General features: G+C 47.1%; 10 protein-coding genes and 1 non-coding gene across 11 annotated transcripts; 6 read left to right on the top strand and 5 right to left on the bottom strand.

Annotated features, from left to right (window-relative positions):
- Positions 1 to 212: 212 nt before the first annotated feature.
- On the bottom strand, positions 213 to 971 carry FPRO_12458 (uncharacterized protein; the record flags this gene model as incomplete). The annotated part of the gene is made up of 1 exon (XM_031224258.1): positions 213 to 971. One exon carries the CDS (start codon positions 969 to 971, stop codon positions 213 to 215), a length of 759 nt encoding a protein of 252 aa, XP_031089535.1.
- Positions 972 to 4851: 3880 nt separating this feature from the next.
- tRNA lies at positions 4852 to 4923 on the top strand. The gene has a single exon. It is a non-coding gene; the product is annotated as a tRNA-Pro (tRNA).
- A 1656-nt stretch (positions 4924 to 6579) lies between these two features.
- Positions 6580 to 7221, top strand: FPRO_12457 (uncharacterized protein; the record flags this gene model as incomplete). The annotated part of the gene is made up of 1 exon (XM_031224257.1): positions 6580 to 7221. The coding sequence occupies one exon, from the start codon at positions 6580 to 6582 to the stop codon at positions 7219 to 7221; it is 642 nt and encodes a 213-aa protein (XP_031089534.1).
- Positions 7222 to 8027: 806 nt separating this feature from the next.
- Positions 8028 to 9040, top strand: FPRO_12456 (uncharacterized protein; the record flags this gene model as incomplete). The annotated part of the gene is made up of 3 exons (XM_031224256.1): positions 8028 to 8096; positions 8262 to 8298; positions 8346 to 9040. 3 exons carry the CDS (start codon positions 8028 to 8030, stop codon positions 9038 to 9040), a joined length of 801 nt encoding a protein of 266 aa, XP_031089533.1.
- Positions 9041 to 10776: 1736 nt separating this feature from the next.
- Positions 10777 to 11424, top strand: FPRO_12455 (uncharacterized protein; the record flags this gene model as incomplete). Its single annotated transcript, XM_031224255.1, has 1 exon — positions 10777 to 11424. The coding sequence occupies one exon, from the start codon at positions 10777 to 10779 to the stop codon at positions 11422 to 11424; it is 648 nt and encodes a 215-aa protein (XP_031089532.1).
- Positions 11425 to 12008: 584 nt separating this feature from the next.
- Positions 12009 to 12284, bottom strand: FPRO_12454 (uncharacterized protein; the record flags this gene model as incomplete). The annotated part of the gene is made up of 2 exons (XM_031224254.1): positions 12009 to 12098; positions 12171 to 12284. 2 exons carry the CDS (start codon positions 12282 to 12284, stop codon positions 12009 to 12011), a joined length of 204 nt encoding a protein of 67 aa, XP_031089531.1.
- A 646-nt stretch (positions 12285 to 12930) lies between these two features.
- FPRO_12453 (uncharacterized protein) lies at positions 12931 to 13966 on the top strand (the record flags this gene model as incomplete). The annotated part of the gene is made up of 3 exons (XM_031224253.1): positions 12931 to 13189; positions 13240 to 13469; positions 13526 to 13966. 3 exons carry the CDS (start codon positions 12931 to 12933, stop codon positions 13964 to 13966), a joined length of 930 nt encoding a protein of 309 aa, XP_031089530.1.
- Positions 13967 to 14271: 305 nt separating this feature from the next.
- On the bottom strand, positions 14272 to 16665 carry FPRO_12452 (putative phosphoenolpyruvate synthase; the record flags this gene model as incomplete). The annotated part of the gene is made up of 1 exon (XM_031224252.1): positions 14272 to 16665. One exon carries the CDS (start codon positions 16663 to 16665, stop codon positions 14272 to 14274), a length of 2394 nt encoding a protein of 797 aa, XP_031089529.1.
- A 2714-nt stretch (positions 16666 to 19379) lies between these two features.
- FPRO_12451 (uncharacterized protein) lies at positions 19380 to 19829 on the top strand (the record flags this gene model as incomplete). The annotated part of the gene is made up of 1 exon (XM_031224251.1): positions 19380 to 19829. The coding sequence occupies one exon, from the start codon at positions 19380 to 19382 to the stop codon at positions 19827 to 19829; it is 450 nt and encodes a 149-aa protein (XP_031089528.1).
- Positions 19830 to 20138: 309 nt separating this feature from the next.
- Positions 20139 to 20705, bottom strand: FPRO_12450 (uncharacterized protein; the record flags this gene model as incomplete). The annotated part of the gene is made up of 1 exon (XM_031224250.1): positions 20139 to 20705. The coding sequence occupies one exon, from the start codon at positions 20703 to 20705 to the stop codon at positions 20139 to 20141; it is 567 nt and encodes a 188-aa protein (XP_031089527.1).
- A 739-nt stretch (positions 20706 to 21444) lies between these two features.
- Positions 21445 to 23744, bottom strand: FPRO_12449 (uncharacterized protein; the record flags this gene model as incomplete). The annotated part of the gene is made up of 3 exons (XM_031224249.1): positions 21445 to 23041; positions 23093 to 23634; positions 23691 to 23744. The coding sequence occupies 3 exons, from the start codon at positions 23742 to 23744 to the stop codon at positions 21445 to 21447; spliced, it is 2193 nt and encodes a 730-aa protein (XP_031089526.1).
- Positions 23745 to 25296: the final 1552 nt, after the last annotated feature.

The following is a 25296-nucleotide window of genomic DNA, read 5'->3' as shown; positions in this document are numbered from 1 at the left end:
GCCATCTCCAATCTAGAAATTCATATATTCATTGTCATTCTCATAGATCATTCCGTAAGTCAATACTACATCCCTGCTTGGGTAATCATAAAGACGTACAGGGACCTGCCTGCTTGAACTGCCCGTCATCTCGCATCATCGCAACAGTAAACCAAACATCGCAAGAAGCCTGCAACTTACATACCTTGGGTAGTCATATGCAAAAAACCTCCTCATTTGAGTAGGTGAATAATGTTGGGGACCACCTCTAGGTCACCCAGATCAATAGGACGACCCTGCCGATCCATCCAGTCCCAATTCTCCAAACCAAACACCTTCCAAGCCAAGACTCGACCATCGAGTCGTTGCTCGGGGCCATTAAAGTCCGGATCGACCGCCCGACTGAGCACTGAAATTGGTTTTGGATCAGTTGGTTGATCAAAGACGACTTCGCCTTGCTCGATCATCTTCACAAAGTCGTGATCGGGCATGAAAAGCACCACAACATCGCCCGTCTCAACACCTTCTGGATCGTAACTGACATCGCACCGCCAGCAGAGGCGTCCCGAGGGGGGAGCTGCGTTGTCATGGATGAGCGTGCGCGTTAGGAGACAGGATTTGCTATTCCATGTATCATCAATGGCGCCCTCTTTCATTATCTCATAGATGTAAATTGCTTCCCTGGCGATCTCTGTCTTGATTGACAAAGAGGGGTGCGGGTTCGCTGTCTCACTTGTGTCCTCAAGGGTCTCTTGTAGCAGATTGTCAATGAGAATATCGGGTATCATGGGTTCAAGAGTCATAGATCGTCCGATAGTCGCAGTTGATGCGTCGGACTCTCCGTCACTAGCTGCCCAGTAGGAATCATTGGAAGTTTCATAGTCGCTAGAACTAGAATTTGAGGGTGAATGAATTGACTTGTTGTCTTCGCTCTGGTCACAGGACTCAACTTCATCATTCCACCCCAAGATCCGGTGAATTAGGCTTTGCATTATGATGGAAGATGATGGATGGAATTTGAGTAGTACTGTGGATTGATGGTGGTCGTTAGTCGTTATCGACACTGAAGTCGTGAGGTGGTCGTGATCATCATGGGATACACCCCCTGTACTTATAACCGTTGCTACATACGTTAAAGCAATGTCTACTTGCATAAAGTGTTCTGTGATCCCTCTTAATTTACCTAACTTGGTGCTGGTCGCTCGGCGGTGATATCTCGCTGTCGCCGTGAACAAAGTTCAGTCCCTGACGACCATAGCAATGGATAGATAGATCATCGGGTGAACAGTGCTGAGATCTACGCCTAGACATAGAAAACATATACATTAAAGTCCGCAAAAGGTCTTCGGATGACATCTAATCAGACACTACCATAATCGGGCAGTGAACCCGAACGGTGAACAATGGTTGAGCCAGGCTGGCACGCCTCATGGATCAGGACTAACTTGGCAAAGTTGGTAATTGGCCCTCTCAGTCACAGCGCTCATAATTGTCGACAACAGGAATTAAATGATAAATGTGCAACAATAGGCTCTCGTAATCGGCCTAACACCCTTCATATATCTCCGTCTTTACTCATGCGACTTAAAACTCTGAAGGAGCCAAGCTCCTCGCATCACCCATCAAAGCTACACTATCCATCAGACTCTCACCTGCTGGCATTATGTTCACAGTCTTATCAAACACCTTGGCTGTCAATTTATGTAAATAACACACAAAATGAATTCAAAAGCTCAAAAGGCAGCATCGGCTGCGTGGCCTGTATCCAACTTGATCAACCCACCAACCATAGAAGGACGGGAGGTTCACGGCTTTAAGGAAAGGAAAGAAAAGAACGCCTTGACATATGATGAGATCCCTCGAGAACAATTTTGATGACTGCCAAAGACCGTTCTGGTGAACGACGAAACTGGGGAAGCAATTGCATAGATCCGGTGATGAGTGAAACCCTCATCAACGAGGCATCGCATCATCCAAGAACAAAATCGCAAAGACAGTAGGAAAGAATAGGTATTGAAGGCTAAGCTAGAGTCCATAACAAAGAGAAGTATGCAACGCGTAGCACTTTTGCGGCCGGCTGCCATTCATGCTCTATCCGTGAGTGAAGTTAAACATCACTGGCGATCAGTCTGTCAAGGCCGTTAGAACAGCACAAATGTCCTTTGAAGTCAATGGTTACTCACCCACGCAAGCAGTTCCGCAAAACCCACAGTAGCGACCTGGAATAACCCAGACTTCCTTTCCTTCCGTGGCGCAAGTCGGGCACCGAACGCCGGGCACTTTGCTGTCGACAAGAACTGTTGAAGGCATCTTGCAAAAGAAGTTATAGATTATCAAGCGAGTTGTGAAGTGGAATAGATAAAGTTGAAGATGACGATGTGGTCAATCAGGGCTGAGGCTTGGTTTTATCATTCTTTTGCTGTGCCCCTAATTTATGTTTCATATCACAATACCCTGAGTAATACCCGAAACAGCGCTCCGTCCGGTTCCTCCCTTCAGATGGCTTGAGACATATCGATCACATGTTATCCAACTGTCTCAGATTCTAGATCGGTATTTGCAGATGCGATGCGAACAGCCCCATGAGGCTGGATACGGAGGGGCCGTCTTACAAAAAGCAACATCTCCAGCTCAGCTCTCGTCTATCCCTTGCATCAACCAGACTGTACTTGGATGGACGGCATACCTCAAATACCTTGCAGCTATAATTGCCTATCTGCGGCCCGGTCGATTCCACCATCCATTCCCGATCTGTTATTCTCCGATGCCCAGCCTCATCGCGGTGAGATCTCGTGTAACCATGAGGTGGGGGTGTTTTGACATATGACCCGTGCTCAAGCTCGCAGTACATATACGTCATCAATTGAAAGCGAATGGGGCATGAGCGTAATCCGCCGCCATGTCTACACTCATTTCTAATTGTACGTCAATCACGAATCACTTGTTCTGTATTACGATCCTGCAAGCAGCCAGCTGACAGTACAGTATGTTTTTGTGTCTTATCCCTCATGTTGTACGACGCGATATATCTGACGGGTCAAATTTACTGCCGTGTTTATACCTGGTGACCATACTTGCTTTTGGTTTTGATACGTGTATTGAAGATGGCTTTCCCTCCAACGCGACTTGCACGGCCTTGGGTCTGCTTGGCATGTAAGCCACAACTCAAAGTTCCGAGACATTCCTCTACCGCTTCGCCTACTGTCGACAGAACTGCTACCCTTTAGTCTTGAAGCTCCGTACCTGGGAGGCGGGAAATTCTGATGCCGGGCCGATTGCGGATAATGGTGTCCTAGCTAAATATCATCACGAGGCTGGAATTTGTGAGTATGGATAATTTAAGGCTTGCGCGTGAAATTATGCCCCTGTTTTTATATTTCTTTTCAAAGGAAACTACACGTTGATCCATTTCAGTCGATTGTATGTTACGACTTTTATATACTGCTAAATATCAACGCTCTTAACCCGGCATGGACTGGTTACACGGGACGCCACCTATCCAAGCCTTCCCTGGATTTAGGTGTCGTGATGAGCACCCCAAAATTTGGGGGAGCAGACAAGCAAATAGCTTTGTGGCATGATGATTATTGTTGAGGCCCATTATGGCGTTGGAACATAGAGCTGAGAGGGCAACAAGCAGAGAGTAGACTAGCTTCGGTACATATGACGAGTTTAGTCTGAGATTGGCAAGTCGCGAGGGAAGTCAGAGAAGCATAGGCTGGACACTATCAGACTCCGGGTTCTTGTTCAGCAATGATCAAAGACTCATCGCTGTCCAAGATGTGTTTGTCATCCAGGTACCACGGCCCAGCGCGCAATGGACGCACTTTTCTTTCATTTAGTGGATGAATTTGGTTATTCTTAGCAGGAACAATACTCCTGTTGGTCCTTAGGTCAACCCGAAAGTTGTTTATTGTTCTCAGATGTTATGTTAGAGAACTGACCCTGTTTAGAACTTAGCAAAGACTTGGTACGATAATAATTAAGTAGAACAATAAGAATATTCAACGAATCACTTAGAATAACAAATATCCCAGGCAAAGAGCGTTTGAACGTTATTCGAATTCTGACGCAGCCGTGTCAGGTATATCTTCCCCGAAACGTCACAGCAGTCAGCTTCTCCTCAACTTATCCCTCTATACCACTAGCCTCGAACAATCAAAAACCGTTAACATCAGTCAGTATGTTTGCCAGGAATTATCTTATTTCGGCATTGTGCCTCAGTGGCAAACAACGGTTCTGCCCCAACAAGGAATAGGTGTCAGCGAATCTCCACAGAGCGCAAGCATTATCAGGATCACAGATGAATCCGATGCAGACAGCGGCGACGAAAACGGGACTCAGATAAAGTTTGCGGTCTCTGAGAAGCGACGACAAACGCTGGAGGACGAACGCATTGCCCAGGACAAGATGAACAAGCTCGAGAGCCGACTCAACAGAAGTACTGTCCTTGTACTACACTGTTCTGTGTTAACATCGCGATCTCTGGAGTCATGTTTCTCAATTTCATGAGGAGAAGTTACCGAGGTAGGCGAAGTTTAGGTTGGTTGAATTTACTGAGCCTGACGGGTGTCACTTACATCGAGCACCTTACTGAATGTTGAGGCCATGTCCTGAGAGCAAAGACTGATTGACTTCACATCTTTTCGGAAGTGGATTCACGCGGTATTGATGGTGCTTAAGTGATTTACATACAGCTGAAAACATAGAACCTTTATGCTGAGTGAGAAGTAATAATTGGTCTAGTGCCTTGAGATCAGAGCCGCAAATAGTCGCAAGATTAAAGCTATGGATGGCAAGGATTGGTAATTCACGAAGCTCTCAGAACATAGGATGTGTTAATAGCGGAGATAATACGTAATCACTAAAATCGGCTTCTTGGTCTAGAGGTATGATTCTCGCTTTGGGTGCGAGAGGTCCCGGGTTCAATCCCCGGAGGAGCCCGTTTAATTTTTATCTTATCTTTCATTGTGTGCTTGTTGGTGATTAAGTGATTTTTGGTCAGCGAGAGCTTGGGAGAAATTCTGTTTGTAGGCTAAGAAGTCAGTTAATTTAATTCAGTCAATAGACTTAAGTCCTAAAAAATAATACAAGCAGGAGTTATGTAGTGAGCTAGTAATCAAGCTCATCGTCGCCCCCAAGGTGCTCAACAATACCCTCATGGATAGTCAAAGCCATCTCCAACAGGGAGTCCAATCGTTCTGCGCTTGTGGATTCCGCCATCATTCGTGGGGTCTGAAGTTGTGATACTTTATACAAGTGTGAATTGGCTGGCTAGATCATTAGTCGCAGTTGTGCCTGGCTGGGATCTGTACTAACACTGGGCAATTACCAAGGCAGCGGGAATCGTAGGTTCTAGCGGTGAAAGTGGGTTACGTTCTGGCTTATGCTCTTGGCTCTTTGTGATGATCTATGCTATATCAGTGCACGGGAAGGTCACTAAGGAAACGAAATTGGTGAATACTGGCATTAACGGCCTGGGCGTCAATGTCGACGGGGGCTAATTTTGTAGAATAACCTAAGATAAGCACTGATAAGCACTTAATTGTCAGTGCACTCGGTGATGGAACAACCTTAAGCCAAGCCTAAGGGGAATCTTAATTACCTAAACCAAATCTGAATCACATCGGGCAAAAGCGAATAATGATGTGCGATATTAAATGGTGGAATGGATTTCTGTCTCGACTACCCATTTTCACCTTATGTGATTCTCGTATCGGTTTGTAATACCCAAAAGAGAAAGGCACAAACAACAGGGATTACCTGACGGGGATACCGACATAATAACATGCTAAAGCTCCATCGTATCATACCTCACATCATGCTTGTTGATCTGGATTTGCGATGCTGAGTATGTAGCTCTTGTGGTTGTCACAGGATTGGGTCCCAGAATGCTAGATCATGGCTGCCTCAGCTTCTGTTTGTGTCTACGCCGGGTAAGCTCATAGCATCATGGTCTGATCGTATCGGTAAAATGCTGGCCTGGCCTAAAGAGCGTTACTCTCAAGAGTAAGCCAGCGGCGAATCAAATGAATGCATCCTACTATGAACGTCCCATGGTACGGAAATGGTAAAGTGTGTTCATCTGAATTGATCAATAGGATTGATTATATCTTCATCACGCCCTGCTTGTTGAGTGATACGGTACTTCTAGGTGCTTGTCCCATCACTCGCCAAGGAGCTATATTAAGCTTCAAACCCCTTGCATTTACTTACCCCATAATTGTTAAATACGATCTTTTCACACTCACATTCTAATCTCACTTCTATTTTCAACTTGAAATGGCTTTACTTGCTGACTGGGGCATTGATACTCAGAACGAGCATCTATATGGCCTTTATTGGGGCGACAATCTACATCAATGGGATTGGCAGGTCTCTTCCAACACTCTCTACAACATATATGCAATTGATAGACCATTAATATCCCCTTCATCGTCCGAGTACCGAGAGAATGACGCTATCACGAGCAGCATGCCGAATGATGAGGGCTCGTTTTCTGCACCCTTAACAGGTTTTCTGCCCAGCACCCGGAGCGTCGCAGATTATTCTCACCCTGGAAGTCAAAAACAGCAATCATGCCTGTACGAAGAGACAACCATGAACAGTGTGCAAGACTGCCACGAAAACTCAAGCGCTGCCAACGATTCGATCCCAAGCTCGGCTCCAAATGGGGCTGAACCTGCACTGGCCACTGGCCCGGGGGTCAGCGCTAGCATCAAGACCCGCACGAATGCGGTCACAGAGACCGAGGGGAAAAAAAGAAACGGACGAAAGCCCAGTGAGAAAAAGAAGGCAAGAAGGACGAAGACCGAAGTCAACAAGGAAAAGGAGCAAGGGTACTTGAAGATCTTGGAGAGAAACCGACGAGCTGCAGCGAATTGTCGGGCGCGGAAGCAAGAGCAATATGACAAGCTGAACGCCGAGGTGGAGAAGCTTCAGGACCGACACAAAGAGCTATCTGCTTCCTGCAACGAGCTGAGGGAAACAGCTTACCAACTAAAACTCCAGCTGCTGAGGCACGGCGAATGCGGATGCGCCCTCATTCAGCGATATATCGCAAGCGAAGCCGTAAATTCTGTCGAGACTCTGATTTCGAGGCATTCTCCCTCCAGTAGCCCCAACTGTACCACCATCGTGAGCTCCGCCGCTAGTGCCGGTGACGGTAGCTCGACGCGAGGACTGGGCGGCAATAAAAGGCGGGACGAGGCCATGGTATGCTCTCATGAAACTGGAGTCTAGTGGCTGTTTTAGTGGAAGATTCTTGTTATGAGTCTTTCTTATCACGTTGTATCCTGACACAAGGGATGTAGGGATGGAGGGACGGGCGGTTGCGATAGGAAGAATGATGGGATGTATTTGTACTGTGGGCATTTATGTTGCATTGAAGTGACACTATCAAGGATGGAACACCTTTTTTTACCGTCATAAGATAATTGGCCAAACTTTGAATACAGCGACCTGGCCAATAATTGACTTTGGATACTGGGACTACTACCACCGCCGTCAGCAGCCGCCTCACGCTAAGCCAATTGATCACATATAAGCGATGTAACCTGTTGACTATTCAGCGCTGTAAGAATGCTGGTCATCCTTTTGACATAATGAATATCGTACCATGCCGGTCAGATTGATTGACTACTTCAAGAGCGAAAAGATAATGAAACGCGAACAAATATGTACGTATGATGTTATCATGTGATGTGGGTTGGCTGCATCTCACCACTATTTGATATCATGGTTACCAAAACCATGCCCCGATAAGTCTTTAGCTTCGCCGGGCGACCGGATGCGACCGGATGCAAATGCTGCCCCTCGGCTAAAGCCAATGCGCGAGGAGAGTCTAGACCGTTCAACACAATAACGGGCAGTACAGAACGTCGGAGAATACTGGGGAATAATACAAATGGATGTGCCATATCACAAGATTTCTGTATCACATACCAATGCCACTAACTCAGGGCCGTTTTATATAATACTTTGTGCCTGATGCATTGAGTCTGCCTCTGCCCTTCAAGACATGGTCATCATTGGATGCACAAATTATCATGAGCACCGCTGCTATTCTTTCAGACTTTAACGGTTTCGAATGGGACGGAGCGCCTTTTTCCTCCGAAGTAAGTAGCAGTCGGTATGCGACAGATGCAGAACGACATGGACCCCTGTCGCATTTAGGTGATGTCCAGCCATTGCACAATCTCAACCGTTTGTGTGTCCGAGACACTGGTGCTCTCACAACACCTTGTCACCCCTCCTTGACACTCGAGACTGACACCTCACAGTCGGCGTTCAATAATATTCTGAGCCAGTTCGAGCAGGGTAAGGTACCCATGACCTCGCTGGATGCAGAGAATAACCCTCTACAGATCCTCTCCTCCTCGATCCCTTGTACCAGGCACCTGCTCATCATCTTCGGCCAATCTCACCTGTCCCCAACATACCCCTCACCCACCTGTCATCAAGCCCCTCTTCAGGTGAGCTGCTCAAGAAAGGAAAAGGGTCCTCTCGTATCTCCAATAACTGTATTGGGAATGATGACCTACATGTACAGAGCGGAGAGGGCATGCAGTCTAAGCATTCCATCAAACAACTCGATTCGACCTGGGCCGATATGAACCAGGCAAAGGTCCTGCCGCCAGTACTTACTGCGGGACTCTTGGAGCGACGGGACTCAACAATGAGCAATGAAGAGAGCCCTTTGGGCTTGGAAAAACCTGCCACCCAAGTCATGATGCGCTCGGCATCACACAGGCCAAAGAAGGTCAGCAAGAAACCAGCACTTCCTGCGCATGTCGTACAAGCTAGGGAGTGCCATAACAATGTTGAGAAACAGTACCGCACCCGCTTGAAGCAGAAGTTCGAGCGACTCTTGGCTGTACTTCAAGCTTCAAAGACAAAGGAGGATTCCAGAGGCAAAGGAGACTTGGAAGCACCGGACTGTGGTTATAGTAGAGGGGAGGTACTGGATTTTGCAAGGCAGCGCATCCTCACCCTCGAAGAGGAGAATAAGCAACTGTCTGATCAGGTACTGAACTTGGACAGGGGCTTTACGATTGTTTAATGAGAAAATAGAAGCTTCATGTTGGTAACGACAGTATGTACATAGGTAGTGCAATGAGAAGTTTGTGTGAGTGTGGCAAACCTCTCACTTAATATATGTATTTGCTTTACTTTGAGTGAGACACGTCGAGACCCATGCGTTCCACTTGCAGCATCTGGTGGCGGACTAACTGCAACATGGCGTAAAGGTTATCCTGGTTGCGACATGTCTCAGAGAATCAGACGCTTGATAATAAGGCTAGTTACCCCCGGGCTGACACTGGAGCCCGTGGAAAGGGAAAGCTTCATGCTAAAAGCTACTAAGACCAACAGAAAACGGTAGATTCCATCTGATAGGGTTTTCCTAGCGTATTCGGCACACGATAAACGCCTTGCCTAGTCAATTCCTAGCAAGGGTACCTAAGCATTTTCTATCCGCCCACCATATACATGGACCTGCTGTGGTCTTTCCAGTGTACTGACAAAGTTATGAATACATACAGGGCACGTATCATGTTCCGCAAGATACCATGCTGCGATGCAGTCAGAATGAAAGATATGCTCACAGTCCAGTTGGCGAAGCACGTCCGTGTCGCCGACCTCATCCAGACAGATTGCACTATACCCAGAAAGGACGGTTAGCGAGCGGCACCGAATGATTACATGTCCAGAACCATACCATGTCATGTTCGAGGCTGGTACAACCCACGAGGCGTGAGAATGGCTCATGATGTTCGACATCATATCTTTGCTGGTCCTTGGAGGTGCAAGGGAGTCAAGGTGCGGCAGGTCGCGACGCTGGGAATCATTTGATGATACTGTGGTAGGCGATGTTCCTACTGAGGATACAGAAGACCTTGGCCTCGCCCATCTATAGACTCTTTGAAACCATCAATCGTTATGGCCCCTCCGCAGTCAAAAGGAGGCAAGACGTACTTGGGTATTGCCACCAGGAACATGATGGTCAAAGCCATAACCGGCAGCAGGATGGCAACCAACCACGCCAGCATCGCATTGCTTGGGGCTGCGTCCTCGAGGCTGCTTACATCGGTGGTGTTAGGGCTAGGCATGGCTGCTACAATATGGAGTAGAAAGACATTCCGGCACCGGGGGGGATGGCAGGGATACTGTGTTTGATATGATCTTTTACAGTTGAATTATTCAACAAAGGCGCGGTCTAGACCGCTCGACCCCGCGTGTCGCGATTTGATATGGTATGATTGGCGTCACCATTAATCGAGTCTGTGGCGTGAGTATCATATCACAAAAATAGCGCAACGCAACATGATTGACAACCCTCTCCCAACCAATCACAGATCGCGGAAGATCGTCCAATGGCGTATCATCGTCTCAATTTCCTGAATCTCAGTCCAACTACGTGAGTGACTGCCGCCAATCTGTTCTTGTGACTAACATACAATGCTCATACATGTGATGGGACCGAGCTACCCTTACAAAGCAGTAATCATGTGAGGATAGTTTGCTGACAATCATATGACGCCGGAAGGTTGCAATGGCTCTCTACCGCAGCACCTTCACGCAATCACGAATGAGAAGTAGTTGAGGCAATGTACTCCATCAGGCTATTAATCGCGATATACTTTTCTTGAGATCAGGATGCAGATCGATCAGTTGAGTATATTTTGAATGATCTCTACCGTCACTGACAGCACCTTGACTTAGAATAAGAAGCTCTTCATTCAGAAATTACTCAAAAGTCTGCCTGGAAACCCATCAAAGATATGAATGTTCTTCATCATGCAGAAGAGTTCCGATCTCCTCTACCACATCATTTTGACGGTCATTGACTTTCATCTCGAGCCGTCGGGATCCAAACGAGCGATCTACATTCTTGGCACTCGCGCGACGATCGAAGCCGCCAAAGACTCGGCCTTTAGGGTCCTCCAGACGTTGAGGTACAAGCCTGATGACTTCACCAAGTATGCCGTCCATTCAAGTCATGCCGAAACCTGGGATCACGGCGACGGCGTTCTCATCTACGCGAAGGCTCCCGCAGGCCAGGTATTCCTTGTCTCCATCCAGGCAACACCCAACACCCAACAGCTCCAAGCCGATGGGGACGGTACTATTCTACTACCGCATGGAGTGCCTTCGCTTCACTACGTGACGCAGACTGTCATCGACTACAACAAAGACCGGACCGGGTGCGTGCAGGAGATGCAGATAGAGGGCACGTTTGTTCACCGTGCCGATGCCAGAACAGCAGCACGGAAGCTGCTCGACCCTCTTGACTATTCAGAGTATGACACGCCGGAGAAGATGAAGGGCGAGTGGCCATATGGAGAGGACGTGCTTGTGCACGCAGTCGCGGAGAATGGAGAGAATACTACTGTTGAGATCAAGACTGTTGTTGATACGCACCACAAACACGGTAAGGATATCTGAAGATCCATTGGTGAGAAGCACTTTGTACAACGAATTGACAAGATGTTGCTTCTTGACCTGGGTATTATGAAATTTGATTGGGAAATGGCATGATTATGATTGGATTCGTTGTTTGGGGTACATCTTTCGGCATTGGGATGTTTGTCATTGTTTGTGCTTCTCCCAAATTGAACCTTTACTGGAAGCCCCTGTTAATGATCTAATAAAATTAAACAATATTACCCTGACATGTCTGCGTGACTGTATACTATACTGTTTGCTGCAATTAAGAAGCAATATGGTCTACCATGGCTTGGGAGCTAGGCCACGCGTGCAGATACGCCTAGAATTGTACAAGAGATTACAGGTCGAGGCGCGTGTATGACAAGAGAAAGCATGGTGAGCGTAAATTAAGGAAAGCAGCTATCTACAAGGAGCTGCTAGCAGACCCTCGCTAGCAAGCATAAGGATTGACATGAAGATGCGTCGACCAGCGCATTCGTATACCGCACTGTGATTGACTTCCAGACTCAAATATCGGAACGATCAACGGAGTAAACCTGCGAGGAAACAATCATCCTGGCCCAGTACGAGCCATTAATGGTCTAGAAGTGAAAACCAGGAGGCACGCAGTACGGCGAACCATTCTGCTTGTTGAACAGGCAAGCCGTCTTTGGAGGGCAAGCGCCGGCGAACTAAAGGACAGAGGGGCCGCAGTTAGTTTTCTCTTCCTTGTTAGTGCGCCGCTATGAAACGGGGAGGCTTACCACCCAGGTGCGGTCGACGTTGCAGACCTGCCAGCCCTTGAGGTCGGCCGTGCACGAGTAGGTTCCAGGCGTGCAGCCCTTGGGAGCAGGGGTAGCTGCTGCAAAGGCAGCCATGGTGAGGACAGGGATAAACTTCATGAGACTTGAATTTGTGTGCAGCGAGTGCTTAAAATGATAAGATGTTGATTGAATGTCATTGATGATAGTATAAATTTCGGTTTCGGATGAGATGTTTTATATTTCAATGCATTACCTCAGATATTACTATGTGGTGATTGAGTGCATAGCCTCCATGACCTCTTTCAAATCGCCGATGTTGAAATCATCATACAGGTTTTTTGTCACGAGACGGATTTTGAAAGTGAAGTGATTCCGTGATGTACCAAAATAGAAACATGCTTGTGAGCTAATAGAGCCGTCAGATCAGTTACCTTGGCTAAAAAAGCAGTCGCACAGAACCGCGATCGAAAGACCTTTACAATACGATGTATAACCTCCATCAAAACACCAGCGACGTGCTATGATCTGATTTGATGATGCCCTCCTGTGAGCAAGTTTCTAGTCATTGTCACATCAGGTCTGTCGTTATGGTGTGACTCCTCAATACTACTCTGACAGTCAGCAATATCGAGCATCAGTACATCATCACAACACCACAAACTCTAATTACGCCACATTCCTTGACTGGTCCTGTATGTCTTATAAATCGCGGCAAAGCACAGTGGGACAACCATGTTCCCAGCAATCCAGCTAAAGCACAATGGGCTCAACATCTAGAGTGGCAATAGTAGGCGTTGGCGAAGTCGGGGGTGCTCTCGCTTACAACCTCACGTTGAATTCCATGGCGAGCGAGTTGCTTCTCGTGGACCTTGACCTCAGCATCAGAAATGCCCAGATCGAAGACCTCAGCGATGTCACTTACAGTACTAACAGCAGTACGCGTGTACGTCCAGCCACGTACCATGAGGCTGCTCAATGCGATCTCGTGGTCATAACCGCTGCATCTAAACACATGCTGGGTACGTGTCCGCTTTTTCGAATTGGGATGTAGGCTCATTGTTCTTTCAAGGCCAGACGACTGTTGACTATACGTCTCGGAATACCTCGATGATACGTGAGGTGATGGAGGCGATGAAGCCCTTTCGAGCTGACACCGTCTTACTCATCGTGGCAAATCCAGTTGACCTACTGACATCTCTCGCTAAACAGATGTCGGGACTTCCTGCGTCTCAGGTAATAGGCACTGGTACAGCTCTCGACACCTATAGGCTTCGCGGCATGGTCGCGTCTCGTGTTTTGGTAAGTGAGCGCCGTGATATCGGAACTACCGCATTTCTAACAAACAGCCATAATAGGTGTCATCATCCACTATAGATGCATTCGTTGTGGGCCGTCATGGAGAGGACCAAGTAGTGGCCTGGTCCGCAGCAACCATTGGAGCGGTCCCCATCGATGATGTGAAAGCGCTGAATAGTATCGATCGCAGTAGGATCGAACTCATCTGCAAGCACCGATCGAATCAAATCAGTCTGGGCAAAGGATCTGCACCTTTCGGAATAGCGTCTGTCGCTGCTAGCTTGTGTTTTTCTGTTATCCTTGATAAGCATGAGATGTATCCGGTCAGTCACTTCCAAGAGGACTATGGTTGCTGTCTCAGCTTGCCAGCCGTTATCGGGAGAAAGGGGATCCTAGCTTCAGTTTCACTGGCGATGGATGAAGGTGAGAAGGCTGCGGTAAAGGCATCAGGCGAGTTATTGAAAGCCATCGTTGGATCGATCCAGCGAGACTGGTGGTGATCGTTATTGGCGTCTGTAGGTTTCTGGTCAATAGGTACAATGATTCTAGAGAATTTTCGCGTATCATGGTCTAAGTAAGGTGACTTTGCGAAAACCTCACTTGTGAGCAAGCTACAGCCGACCTTATTGTGTTTGCGGACTTTAACATTCTATTGCACTGCTAGATTCTACGTTGATACATTTATATAGGAAGATTGAAAACAGGATCGGCAGTGGCTTTCACTCTCTATCAAATGTAACAATTAAATGATCGGCTCGTAAATAAGAATCAATCTCAATATCACTAACAATAGGATAATAACTAATTACAAGCCCTTCTCACTAGCCACTACGTGTTTCAAAACCTGAACAAAGCTATCCGGGCTGACAGAGATAGAATCAATCCCCGCATTAACCAAGAACTTGGCAAACTCAGGATGGTTACTTGGTGCCTCACCACAAAGACCAATCTTACAGCCCTCTCGGCCAGCCACTTCAATGGCTCTAGCAATCATCCACTTGACAGCCTCATCCTGTTCGTCAAACAAAGACGCCAACTCCCCAGAATCGCGGTCTACACCGAGGGTGAGCTGAGCAAGGTCATCGGACCCAATGGAGAAGCCGTCAAAGTGATGGCTAAAGCTCGAGGCCAGGATCACATTAGATGGGATCTCGCACATGACATAAACCATGAGACCATTATCCCCTCGCTTCAGACCATTCTGTTCCATCATGTCCAGCACCTTTCGGGCTTCCTTGACTGTTCGACAAAAGGGAATCATGACGATGGCATTGGTGAGTCCCATTTCCTCTCGAACTTTTTTAACTGCACGGCATTCTAGGGCAAAGCCGTCCTTGTAACGAGGCGAGTAGTAACGTGAGGCCCCGCGAAATCCGATCATCGGGTTCTCCTCCTTTAGTTCAAACTCAGCGCCGCCTATCAGGCGAGCGTACTCATTCGTCTTGAAATCGCTCATCCTGATAATGGCTGGTTTGGGATAGACAGCAGAACACAGAGTTGCTAGGCCGGATGCCAACTTATCCACAAAGTAATCGGGCTTGTACGCATAGCCTGCAGCAAGACTGGCGATCTCTTTCTTGGCTGCTTCATCCTCAAGGTGATCAAAGTGTATTAGACCCATGGGGTGGACCCGAATAACATTGCTGACCACGAATTCCATACGGGCAAGTCCAATACCATCAACTGGGAGCCTCCACCAGCGGTACGCAGCTGAGGGGTTGGCCAGATTCAGCATGATCTTTGTTCGGACGGAAGGGAGATCCGATATGTGAACCATCTCGGTAGTGATCTCCGAGATCCCATCATAGACAAGACCAGAATCGCCTTCTGCGCATGACACAGTGACGTCTTGGCCAGTGTGCAGAACATAGGTTGCGTTTCCAGTACCAACAACCGCTGGAACACCCAATTCCCGACTGACAATGGCAGCGTGAGAGGTTCTCCCACCGTAGTCGGTGACGATACCAGCGGCTCGCTTCATCACAGGCACCCAGTCTGGGTCAGTAGACTCAGTCACCAGGATCGACCCATCGATAAACTTGTCCATGTCCGAGACCGAGGTGAGAAGGCAGATACGCCCGGAAACTGCCTTGTCACCGATAGACAGACCCGTGGTCAAGGTGTGGCCGCGTTCACCAACATGGTAGGTCTTGAAGGCAGCCGTGTCTCGACGAGACTGCACAGTCTCAGGCCTAGCCTGCACGATGTAGAGTTTGCCAGAGGAGCCATCTCTGGCCCACTCCATATCCATTGGGCAACTGTAGTGCTCCTCAACAAGACGTGCCCATCGTGCCAACTGGAGAATTTCTTCATCTTCGAGAACATAGGAAGCTCGCTCAGCTCTGGATGTAGGGACGTTGCGAGTTGGTACGCACTTATCCCCGTATACCATCTTGATCGCCTTATTGCCTAGCTTCTTGCTGAGGATCGGCGATAGCTTCTCATTAGACAGGAGAGGCTTGAAGATCTGATACTCATCTGGGTTGACAGTGCCCTGGACGACGTTCTCGCCAAGGCCCCATGCAGCATTGATAAGCACGACCTTGTCGAACCCGCTCTCTGTATCGATTGAGAACATGACACCTGCGCCGCCGATGTCAGAGCGAACCATCTGCTGGATTCCAATGGAGAGAGCCACGTTTCCATGGTTGAACTTCTTGATGTGGCGATAGCTGATAGCTCGGTCCGTGAAGAGTGAAGCATAGCATCGTCTACAGGCATCAAGCAGCGCTTCACTTCCCTGGACGTTCAGGTACGTCTCCTGCTGTCCAGCGAAGCTCGCGTCGGGAAGATCTTCGGCCGTTGCGCTTGACCGCACTGCAACACTCAGATCATCAACACCGACTTTATCACACAAGTCGCGGTAACCAGACAGGATGGCCTCTGCAGTATCAGCCGGCCATGTTCCGCGAAGGAAAAGGGTGCGTATGGCGTGGCCTATTTCAGGGAGCGTTTGATGTCCAGACTGCCATTGATCGACAAGTTCATCGATCTTGCCCCTGATGTTGTTGGAGTCGACATAGTGCCAGTAGGCATACGATGATGTCGCGAAGCCTGGTGGCACGGGGATTCCTTTAGGTCCGAGGGCACGAATCATCTCACCCAAGGAGGAATTCTTGCCGCCGACTAAGCCGACGTCGCTTCGAGCGAGATGCTCAAAGTCTAGAACCAGAGGCTCGGCGGTCCAGTCGTCACTCATGATCGTTACTTGTCTCAGTTTCGCGGATTGAGTCTCCAAATTTTGAACAGAGAGCCTGGGTCTTGTTTTGTTTTACAGGCGTAGAGATTTAAGTTTGTAAATATCAATAAATAAAAGTGCTCCAGATGGCGACCATTCTTAAGATTTTTCTTTATCATCTGATCCGTCAGTCCATGCGTCACTAGACTGTCATGGTCCTGTCATGTCACTAAAAGTATTTCTCATTTCGCCAACATTTTGAGTTTCTGTGTAGGACGTTAGGAGGCATCATGTTGTTAGTCAAAGAGGGGCAAGCAGAAAAGCTAAAAACCCAGAGGCAAAATGAGCAAAACGTTGTAGCATTCTGATGCGCCTGTTTGACTAACTATGTGACATGTGAGTGACCAATGATGCTGCACTAGTAACTGGCTTCCTGACACGTAATCTGTCAGCTGGCACCAATATCTGAGGATGCAAGTAATCAGCTCACATGTCTCTGACATGATGCTGATCTGATTGCTGCTGTGGCTTGAGAACAGTGCCCAGTCTAGCGTTAGTGGTACCCCCCCAGAATCCGCAGCTTTTACTCCATACTACCGATCTAAGTGCAGTTGATTGCTACCTAACATTACTTGACCCTTCTTGTGATTTGCTACGTCGAGCTTTTCCACAAGACGTAAATAGTTATATATAATTAAATAAAGCCTATCTATATTATTTTACAGAATAGAACTAATATTTCTAGAAGCAGTATTGATATAAGACTTACATATTATATTTACTGTATTTATATAATATGAAATATTTAATAATAAATCTTTATAAGACGAATTTAATTTAATATCTTTATAAATAAATAATAATATATTCTTTATAGTTTTTTATTAATAATATTTTATTACTATTTATATATTAATATAAATAATTTCAAAAATAATTTTACTAACCTTTATTGTGTATTGTTTCTAACATTCATAATTAATATAAATTAATTAACCTTTTTTATATTAATAATAAAATATTTAATAAGCCTATTAGTATTTTTAAGGTACTTAATAATTTATTTATAAATAATTAAAGCTTTATTTAATAGGCAGTTAAACATTGCAGATCCCTTAAAACTATAAAATGTAAGATTAGACTGATATTGTAAGTAAAACAGATCTGTAGCTGTATTGCCCCTGTGCCTTAGCCTTGTTATAGATTGAAGAAAAAACAAAATTGCCAATCTATAACAGTTAGCTTAAAACTCAAATAACTGCTAATATGGCAAATTATTTACTTCTTAGTAATAACAACTATAAACACATAGTAAGAGCCTTTGCCATCGCAACTTGCAACAGGGATTCTTTTTATCTAAACGCTTGTCGTGAAATAAAATATTACTAAAAGTCGGGCCGCAACTAGTCTCAAGTGACCACGCCGCACTAGTCAATCGGGACTTTACATCACCAATAAGACAACATATATGCCTACAAGGATATTATACTTGTTTCTTAGCGGCCGCTATTATCTGGCTCTATTGTCTCCTTCTCTGTCCTTTGGTTCTTTTGTCTTCCCTGCCTGTACTAATATATCGTCGATTGTTGCCTTGGAGGTTAAACTTTACGCTGCTAACACAAGTAGTAACTACTACGTAGCCCTGCCCTGCTCTTTGCCTTGTATTGGGTTGTCTGTCCTGCCCCGTTGCTGTCATTCTAATTTTCCTCTAATTCACTACCTCGGTCTTGTCTCTAGAAAATCCGTAGCTAAAAATAAGTAACTTCTATTGAAAATAAAGTGCACAACCCTTGAGGGTACTTGGCCACCACTGTGAGAGATCTAGAGATGCCCATGCCCAGTCCACCGAGCCATTTGTTAGTAAATACATCCGATATTCTGAAGAAGGAGAGCTCTGCCGCACCTAGTGATTCCAGGCGGCGCGCTTCAAGGGTTCAAACCTGTGTATAGGATTAAAAGCAGTCAACATCGCGTAAAATGTCCAGTTACATTGCTCCACGGCCTAAAATGCCCCAAGCGCCAGAATGGCCTAAAACATGGTTTTGGAACTTTTGAGAGGAAGCCGCTTGCAATAGTACGAATTGCGGATTCTATAAATGTGACCCTGACTCGGAATACCCTGGGCTGCCTATTGGTTATCCCGGACCTCTGTCTCTAGTCCGTAGAAGGAAGGTATTGCCCATTTAATTGGCACGTTTCACCTATCTAAACGATGAACGGTCGCGGTAATAACATTGACGTTAAAAGAAAGATTTTGTCTTCAAGGTTAAGCTTTAAACCGCTGAGTTACCGTGTTGCTTAGTGGAGGCTTTATGCAAGGTTTGCATGAACTTGTGAGGCGCAGCAAAACCATTGCCCGGGCATTTTAACCAGATTTCGCCTAGAGTGACTTATCGGTGAGACAACCTGTGAGAACTTGGAGAAATGATCAGAGTTCTCAGCCTCTCACAATTGCCGGCATAGTCTACCTTCTGAAATTGGAGTAGTGAATAAGAAACTGAATGTACGAGCTTTGTCCTTGGCCAAATCTGGCAGGCGGTTTAAAACTGCGGTTCAGAAAAATCGGCTGACAACTTGGCGATATCTCAGGTATAAATACCAAGAGATCTCGTCTTTCTTCCCCATGAACAAGCTTCCACAGCCACTTCAAGCTTTCATTTCCCTGCAGACTTTACTTGTCCTTGCTGAACTCACACTATCTCTCTCTTATCAACTCCACTGACCTCAACACCAAAATGCGCTTCGATATCACTGCAATCATCGCGGCTATGGCCTTGACTGTCTCGGCAGACCGTATGGAGGTCTTTACGAACTGCGCGGCTGGCAGTTGCCATAGCGATGATGGCATCTTTTATACCGACTTTGGTGCCTATCGTGTAAATGCCAATGAAGGGTGCCGAGGAACATCAGTCCCTGCTATGACAGAGTTCTGTATGGACTGGGGCAACCGACGCGGCCACTTTAGGTTTTCTGGACAAGGCAATAAGCGATGCCTGGTTCAAGACTCCGAAAACAAGGTCGGCTGTGGAAGCGACGGAACGGACTGCTGGAAGACGACTTGGAAAGAAATTGCCTGTTACTGGCGCGAGATACCCATTCCGGAAGAACAGCTGGCCACCGAGCCTCATTCGACATTTTTCACCAGTACAGTCCCTACTGTTGCCACCACTTTCGCTGGAAACTAAGGAGCAATCGTGCAGGGAAGCCGGCTGTTGATACACTGTGGCTCGTCAAGGGGCTTTGTTCTCTTTATTGCACTTGATGAGTGGAGGCTCGCTTTATTTATGGGATGGGAGACTTTCAAGAAGATAATTGAATATTCTTACAAGACAGACGTTTGGACAAATCTGGGACCTTTATAAGAATCACTAGGAACTTAGCCTCGCCTATTAGAAAAGCTTACTCTTTCTAACAAACACAAATACTGCTATAACTGCAACAGTCAATTCGTTAATTGTTGAGTTAACCTATAAAACATTGAATTATTGCAAAACTCAAACAACGCTCTCTATGGCTAGAAGGAAACCAGTGATGAAGCAAACAACCGCTGGTAAGTCAACAACTAAAGACCTCGTCAGGTGCATCTCTAACCACAGCCCTAATGATGCAGTACTCGAAGCAGTAGCATCATTACGCCGGATCTTGGCCAGCAAATCGATTGCCTTGGGACCAAAGATAAGGAGATGACCGGCCGCAAATAGAGTTCCGGCCAAGTAAAAGAGAACGATACTCCTAGCCCCAGTGCCATTCCAAGAAGAAGCGGCATTCCCGATTCCGCTTGCCAAACTAAGAGTAAAGCTTCCAAAGACAACTTTAGTTCCCCATGGTCCCCAGTTGGTGAACCAAAGGGGTAGCAGCCCATTTGCCTGCACTCGGTATTGAGGGATTGTCCAGCAGGAGAGGAAGGCGTACTCGTCGTAAGCAAATTGTAGGCTGACTATCGATGATATGACTGGTAATAGACGAAGTAGCTTGGCTGGCAGAAGGAGTCCAAAGACGGTTGACAGTGCGGCAATTGAAACCAAGAGCCATATGATCTGCCGAGATGTTTTGCTGGCCATTGTGTCTCGGTGAGGGATGCTTGTGTTTTTAACGATGGAGCGAAAGACGTGGATTCAATTCAGACCGTAAAGTTGCCGGGACAAGATATAGAAGCAGATATGATATGCGGTACCAAGATAGAGTTCACAGTAGCTTTAAGGATATAATCAGCTGGGGACGTGTTCCTATATATACTTTTTCCTCATCCAGAAACAAGGCGAGGACCCAGTGCTAGCTCTGAGTAAGCTGACATGACCCTAACTGAATAGCGCAAATGATGTACGTAGCGCCTGGGACATACAGCACGCTAAGCCTCCTGATAGCGCTAAGATAGAGCTCGTTAGGGAGCTGCGGGGTTGACAAGATTTACAATCTGAGCCCTAAGAGCTGAGGATGTAATCAACGAAATCATATGCCGCCCTGTCCGCTCACATCGTACTGAGCTGACTGCTGCTGCGGCTTGAAACCAGTGTTGAATGTAGCCGCGAAGGTGCCCCCCAATGTTCCACCTCGATGCATTCACCTACAGGTCAAAACTGCCACTTGGCCACTTCACTATTGACTGTGCTTGTGACCCATGAACCAAGCTTTGATGTAGGTAGATGGTCGATCGTTAAAGGGTGAAAAGTATATCACCTCAAGTGAATTGAGAATGCAATCAGGATATGTATTACAATTAATTATGTCTGTCTAATATATGTGCTTGATATGTAACGTATAATCGCCTTTTTATGTCCAGCCCATTATGCAACTCACATCCTACACTGCTGTAGCAGTCTTCTCCTTAGGCTCAGTCGAGCTGCTATCAGAGACAACACCCTCCTTCTGCGATGACTTCTCCTCTTCGGAATCATCGGTGATGACCTTCCTTGTCTTACCCCAGCCAAAGTTGTCCATGTTGACAACCGCGTATAGCATAACAGCGATGTTGAGGAAAGGACCGAGGAAGACAAAGACAGCCAGGCCCAGCAGGAACTGGGCACGCTCAACAAGGTTTCGAGGAAGCCAAGTAGCCATGATTACATAGTATAGAAGAGGGATAATCATTACACCAGCGAAACACATGATTAGCCACCAAGGTTGACTCATGAAAGCGACAATCATACAGCCAATCGATGCAATGACGAACACGTTGAGAGACCAGGTGAGAACGTTGGAGAAAGCAACGATGCGCTCCCACCATTGAGTGTTCCAAGCACAGAAGAGCAGAAGGTCGTTGCTAGTAGCACCAAGAGTCCAGCGACGACGCTGAGAGAGGAAGACGTTCCAAGAGTGAGGGACGTCAGTGTAAGCGCGGGCAAAAAGGGCCTGGCGAGTCTGGGCGTGAGGGAACGTGACGAGCAATTGGCAAATGTGGTTACGATCCTCTGAGGCTGTAGCGCGGATACGCTTGAGCATACCGTCCATGTGTTTGGGGAAGTAACCGAAGAGGTCAATGAGAACGAGATCACCACAGGTTTCATCGCAGATCTTGAGAAGTTGGCAGCATCCAGGAAGACAGGAGACCTTCTTGGTGGCGATGGACTGATGAAGACGACGAAGACCCTGGGCGATGGTGTACTCGGCAGATTGGTAAATGGACCAGAGGTTCCAGTTGCCATCTTTGAAGTCAACAGCAACGTAACCGCAGACACCGACAGTGTTGGGATAGTACGACTCCTTGAGAAGCTCAGTGACACACCCGTCCTCAAAGACAGTATCGGCATCCATCCCAATGAGATGATCAACGTTGTCCATCTTGACCTCGTTCTCAAGCCAGCTAGTCATGGAGTCGAGGAACTCACGCGAGAAGATGGATTCAGGGTTCTGGGCACGTGTGTTGAACTTGTAGAGGAAAGATCGAATGACGATGAGACTGTCACGCTTGCCTTGGTTCTGGTCCTTGACGATACAGTAAAAGGGCAGGCCCTTGTAGAAGCCCTTCGAGATCTCAATGTCCATCTGCTGACCGTCCCAAGCAGTATATGCGCCTCGAATCTTCTTCCTCTGTGTCTGGTGAAGGAAGATATCCTCGTTGAGGTAGTCGCCAGTGGTCTTTGTCATACCAGGACCACGAACACGGCCATCACAGATAACCATGATGCCCTTCTTGTGATTCTCAAGCCCTGTCTGGTTGACAAGAGAGTCGAGGGACCGAGTGCACTCTTCGAGAGTCTCGTTGTAGCAGGGTATTACGTAGACCATGTTCTCGGGGGATGCGGGCTTGATTTGCTCCTCGGGACTGACCCAGTGGATGAGGGTGAAGGCAGCGATGGAAGCGATCATGATGCAGTTGAGGACGAGGGGGAAGGAGATGAAGGGTAGGTAGATGTAGTAGTATCTGGGCCAGTACCAACTGGCAAAGATGAACATGAAGCTGAGATGTGAGTCAGTATGAGCAAGTGGGATGAATGGGAGATGAACTTACTTGACTGCAATCAGACCAGCTGTGAGAACGTACTTTTGAATAGTGACCTTTCTCTTGCCACGCTTCAGCAAGACAGCATTGCCGACATCATCCTCAGAAGCAGTCTCGACCTTGGGCTTAGCCTGTTCAGCACCATCCCTCTTGAACTCCGGTGTATTATCGCGCTCGGCCGAGGGTTGAGGAACAGGCGTGATCTCATCATCAACAGAAGGAGTAGACGAGTGGCCAGCATCAGAGTGAGAGCCAACAGATGTGTTGTTGCTGATTGAGATAGGAAGGCGGGGAATAGGAGCAATTAGATCGGTGCCCTTTGAGCCAGGGCGACTAGTCACCGAAGTTCTCTGAGTATCTGGTGTACCGACTGACTCAAAGACCCATGATCTCAGAGACGAAGGCTGCGAAGCGCGGTAGCTATCATTCGATGAAGTTTCGTCGGCGAGGTGCGCGGGAATAGGCACGATGGGATATTCAGTGTATGAGACATCTGAACCATTGGAGCGAGCTTTCTCATGGACGATTCGGACATTGGCATGGACTTGGTCCTGTTTCAGACGATGTTAGTCAAAGGGCGGGATGATGTAGTGTAACAGTGACGAACCTTTTGCTTGCCAATGAGGATGGAACGAGGGGGGGTAGTGGTGAGAGAGGTCATTGTTACACCAAAGACGGTATGTACAAGAAGAGAAGAGACGACTTTGGACAAGACGAGAATGCTGGAATGTCGTGAAACACCAAGAAACGAGTGACAAGGTGGAATGAGGGAAAAGAATAGAGTAACCAGTTGAGGCTGGTAACTAAATGACAGAAACCTCCTTATCGAGCGAAGGCTTTTCTTCCATTATAATGTCTAAATTGTGAGCTAGACGTGTTTAATTACCGTCAAGGCTTGTGGCAAAGAGCTCAAATCAAGACAGAGCACTTAGCTTTTTCTTAGCTTGCTTTACCATGCATGGCAGCAATAGTCTCGCTAACTAAAAGCTCTAGACATTCAGCCTCATATCTAAATTGGTTCTACATGGCTAGCTGAGGGCTCAGCTACCAGGTTGGTGTCTCGTGTGTTGTAGTCCCAATTACTTAGATGCGACATGCTACTGGGGCGACTACTAAAGGTCTGGATCGATGAGGATCTGCTTTTCTTCTTGGCAAGCAGACTACTGAGTCCAGCCAGGGGTCCAAACGAAACAAGCTGCATTAATAACGTGCTGCAGTAAACAAGGTGTCCGTGTAGTCCCGGAGGTGGACTGTGTTGTCATGACCAAAAAGGAGATGCTCTAGAGAACCGTCCTTCTTTTGGAGCCTGAACAGGGATCGTGACCAGAGGATATGCATAAATGTTGAGTTGAGGCTCAGGTTTGAGACAAATTAAGACTGATCGAGAATGGCAGCGTGGACATGGTTCAGTCTTGGTGCATTGGTGGTAGACGGTTCAGCCGAAAGGGTTGTCTCAGGCGGCAAGACCCCTGTTGTTGATCGCTCACCCCGGTCATGTGTGAATTGGCATGACCCAACGAGATGGATGATCTGTATGCAACAGATTTCTGCCAGCGAAAGGCCCACAGACCGATTAACGCTCGTAATGTTACCTCTCCCCTCAACATGACACTCTCGAAGCGAGTCTCCCCCTCTCTCTCCATCGGCAGTTGTCCTAGATTACCTTAACATTGCGGCTGAGCGGGAAGCAATAATCATGAATCATCGGGGCTTTATTGAAGTTGCTTTTTGTCTCAAAAAAAGGTCATAGGATCTGGCCGTTCCTTTGGCTGAACAAGGGGGGACTAATATGGACGCGGCTACCCGTAGATCTGAATCAATAGTCTGGTCCGCTAAGACAGATCTAGAATCTAGCCAGCGATCTATCCACACCGATCCTCGAAGCTGCATATTTTATTCCTTTTCATAATTTATTCAGGCATAAATTGGCTTTGATGCACGCTAAAACACGGGTGTCGCGGCGGATCAATAAGCTTAAGATCTTGGCATCCACGCTGAAACGGTTGAATCGGGAAGAGAGTGGGAAGTCTGGAGTCTCGTGGGGAATAATAAGACATCGAGAAGTCAACGCTTCACGTTATTATTTTATAGCTCGGTCCAGTCCCAGCCAGAACCGGAACCCAACGAGGCCCAACGTCAATCATTATTCTCCCAGCAACATTGATCATCACGGCGCTTCAATCAGGTGACAACAATCAGGTTTCCTTCCTTCA

The sequence above is a fragment of the Fusarium proliferatum genome, assembly GCF_900067095.1.
Source record: "Fusarium proliferatum ET1 genome assembly, contig: FPRO_scaffold015, whole genome shotgun sequence".
Classification (NCBI taxonomy): Eukaryota; Fungi; Ascomycota; class Sordariomycetes; order Hypocreales; family Nectriaceae; genus Fusarium; species Fusarium proliferatum.
Note: the sequence above shows the minus strand (reverse complement) of the source record. Positions and strands in the feature narration are given on the sequence as shown.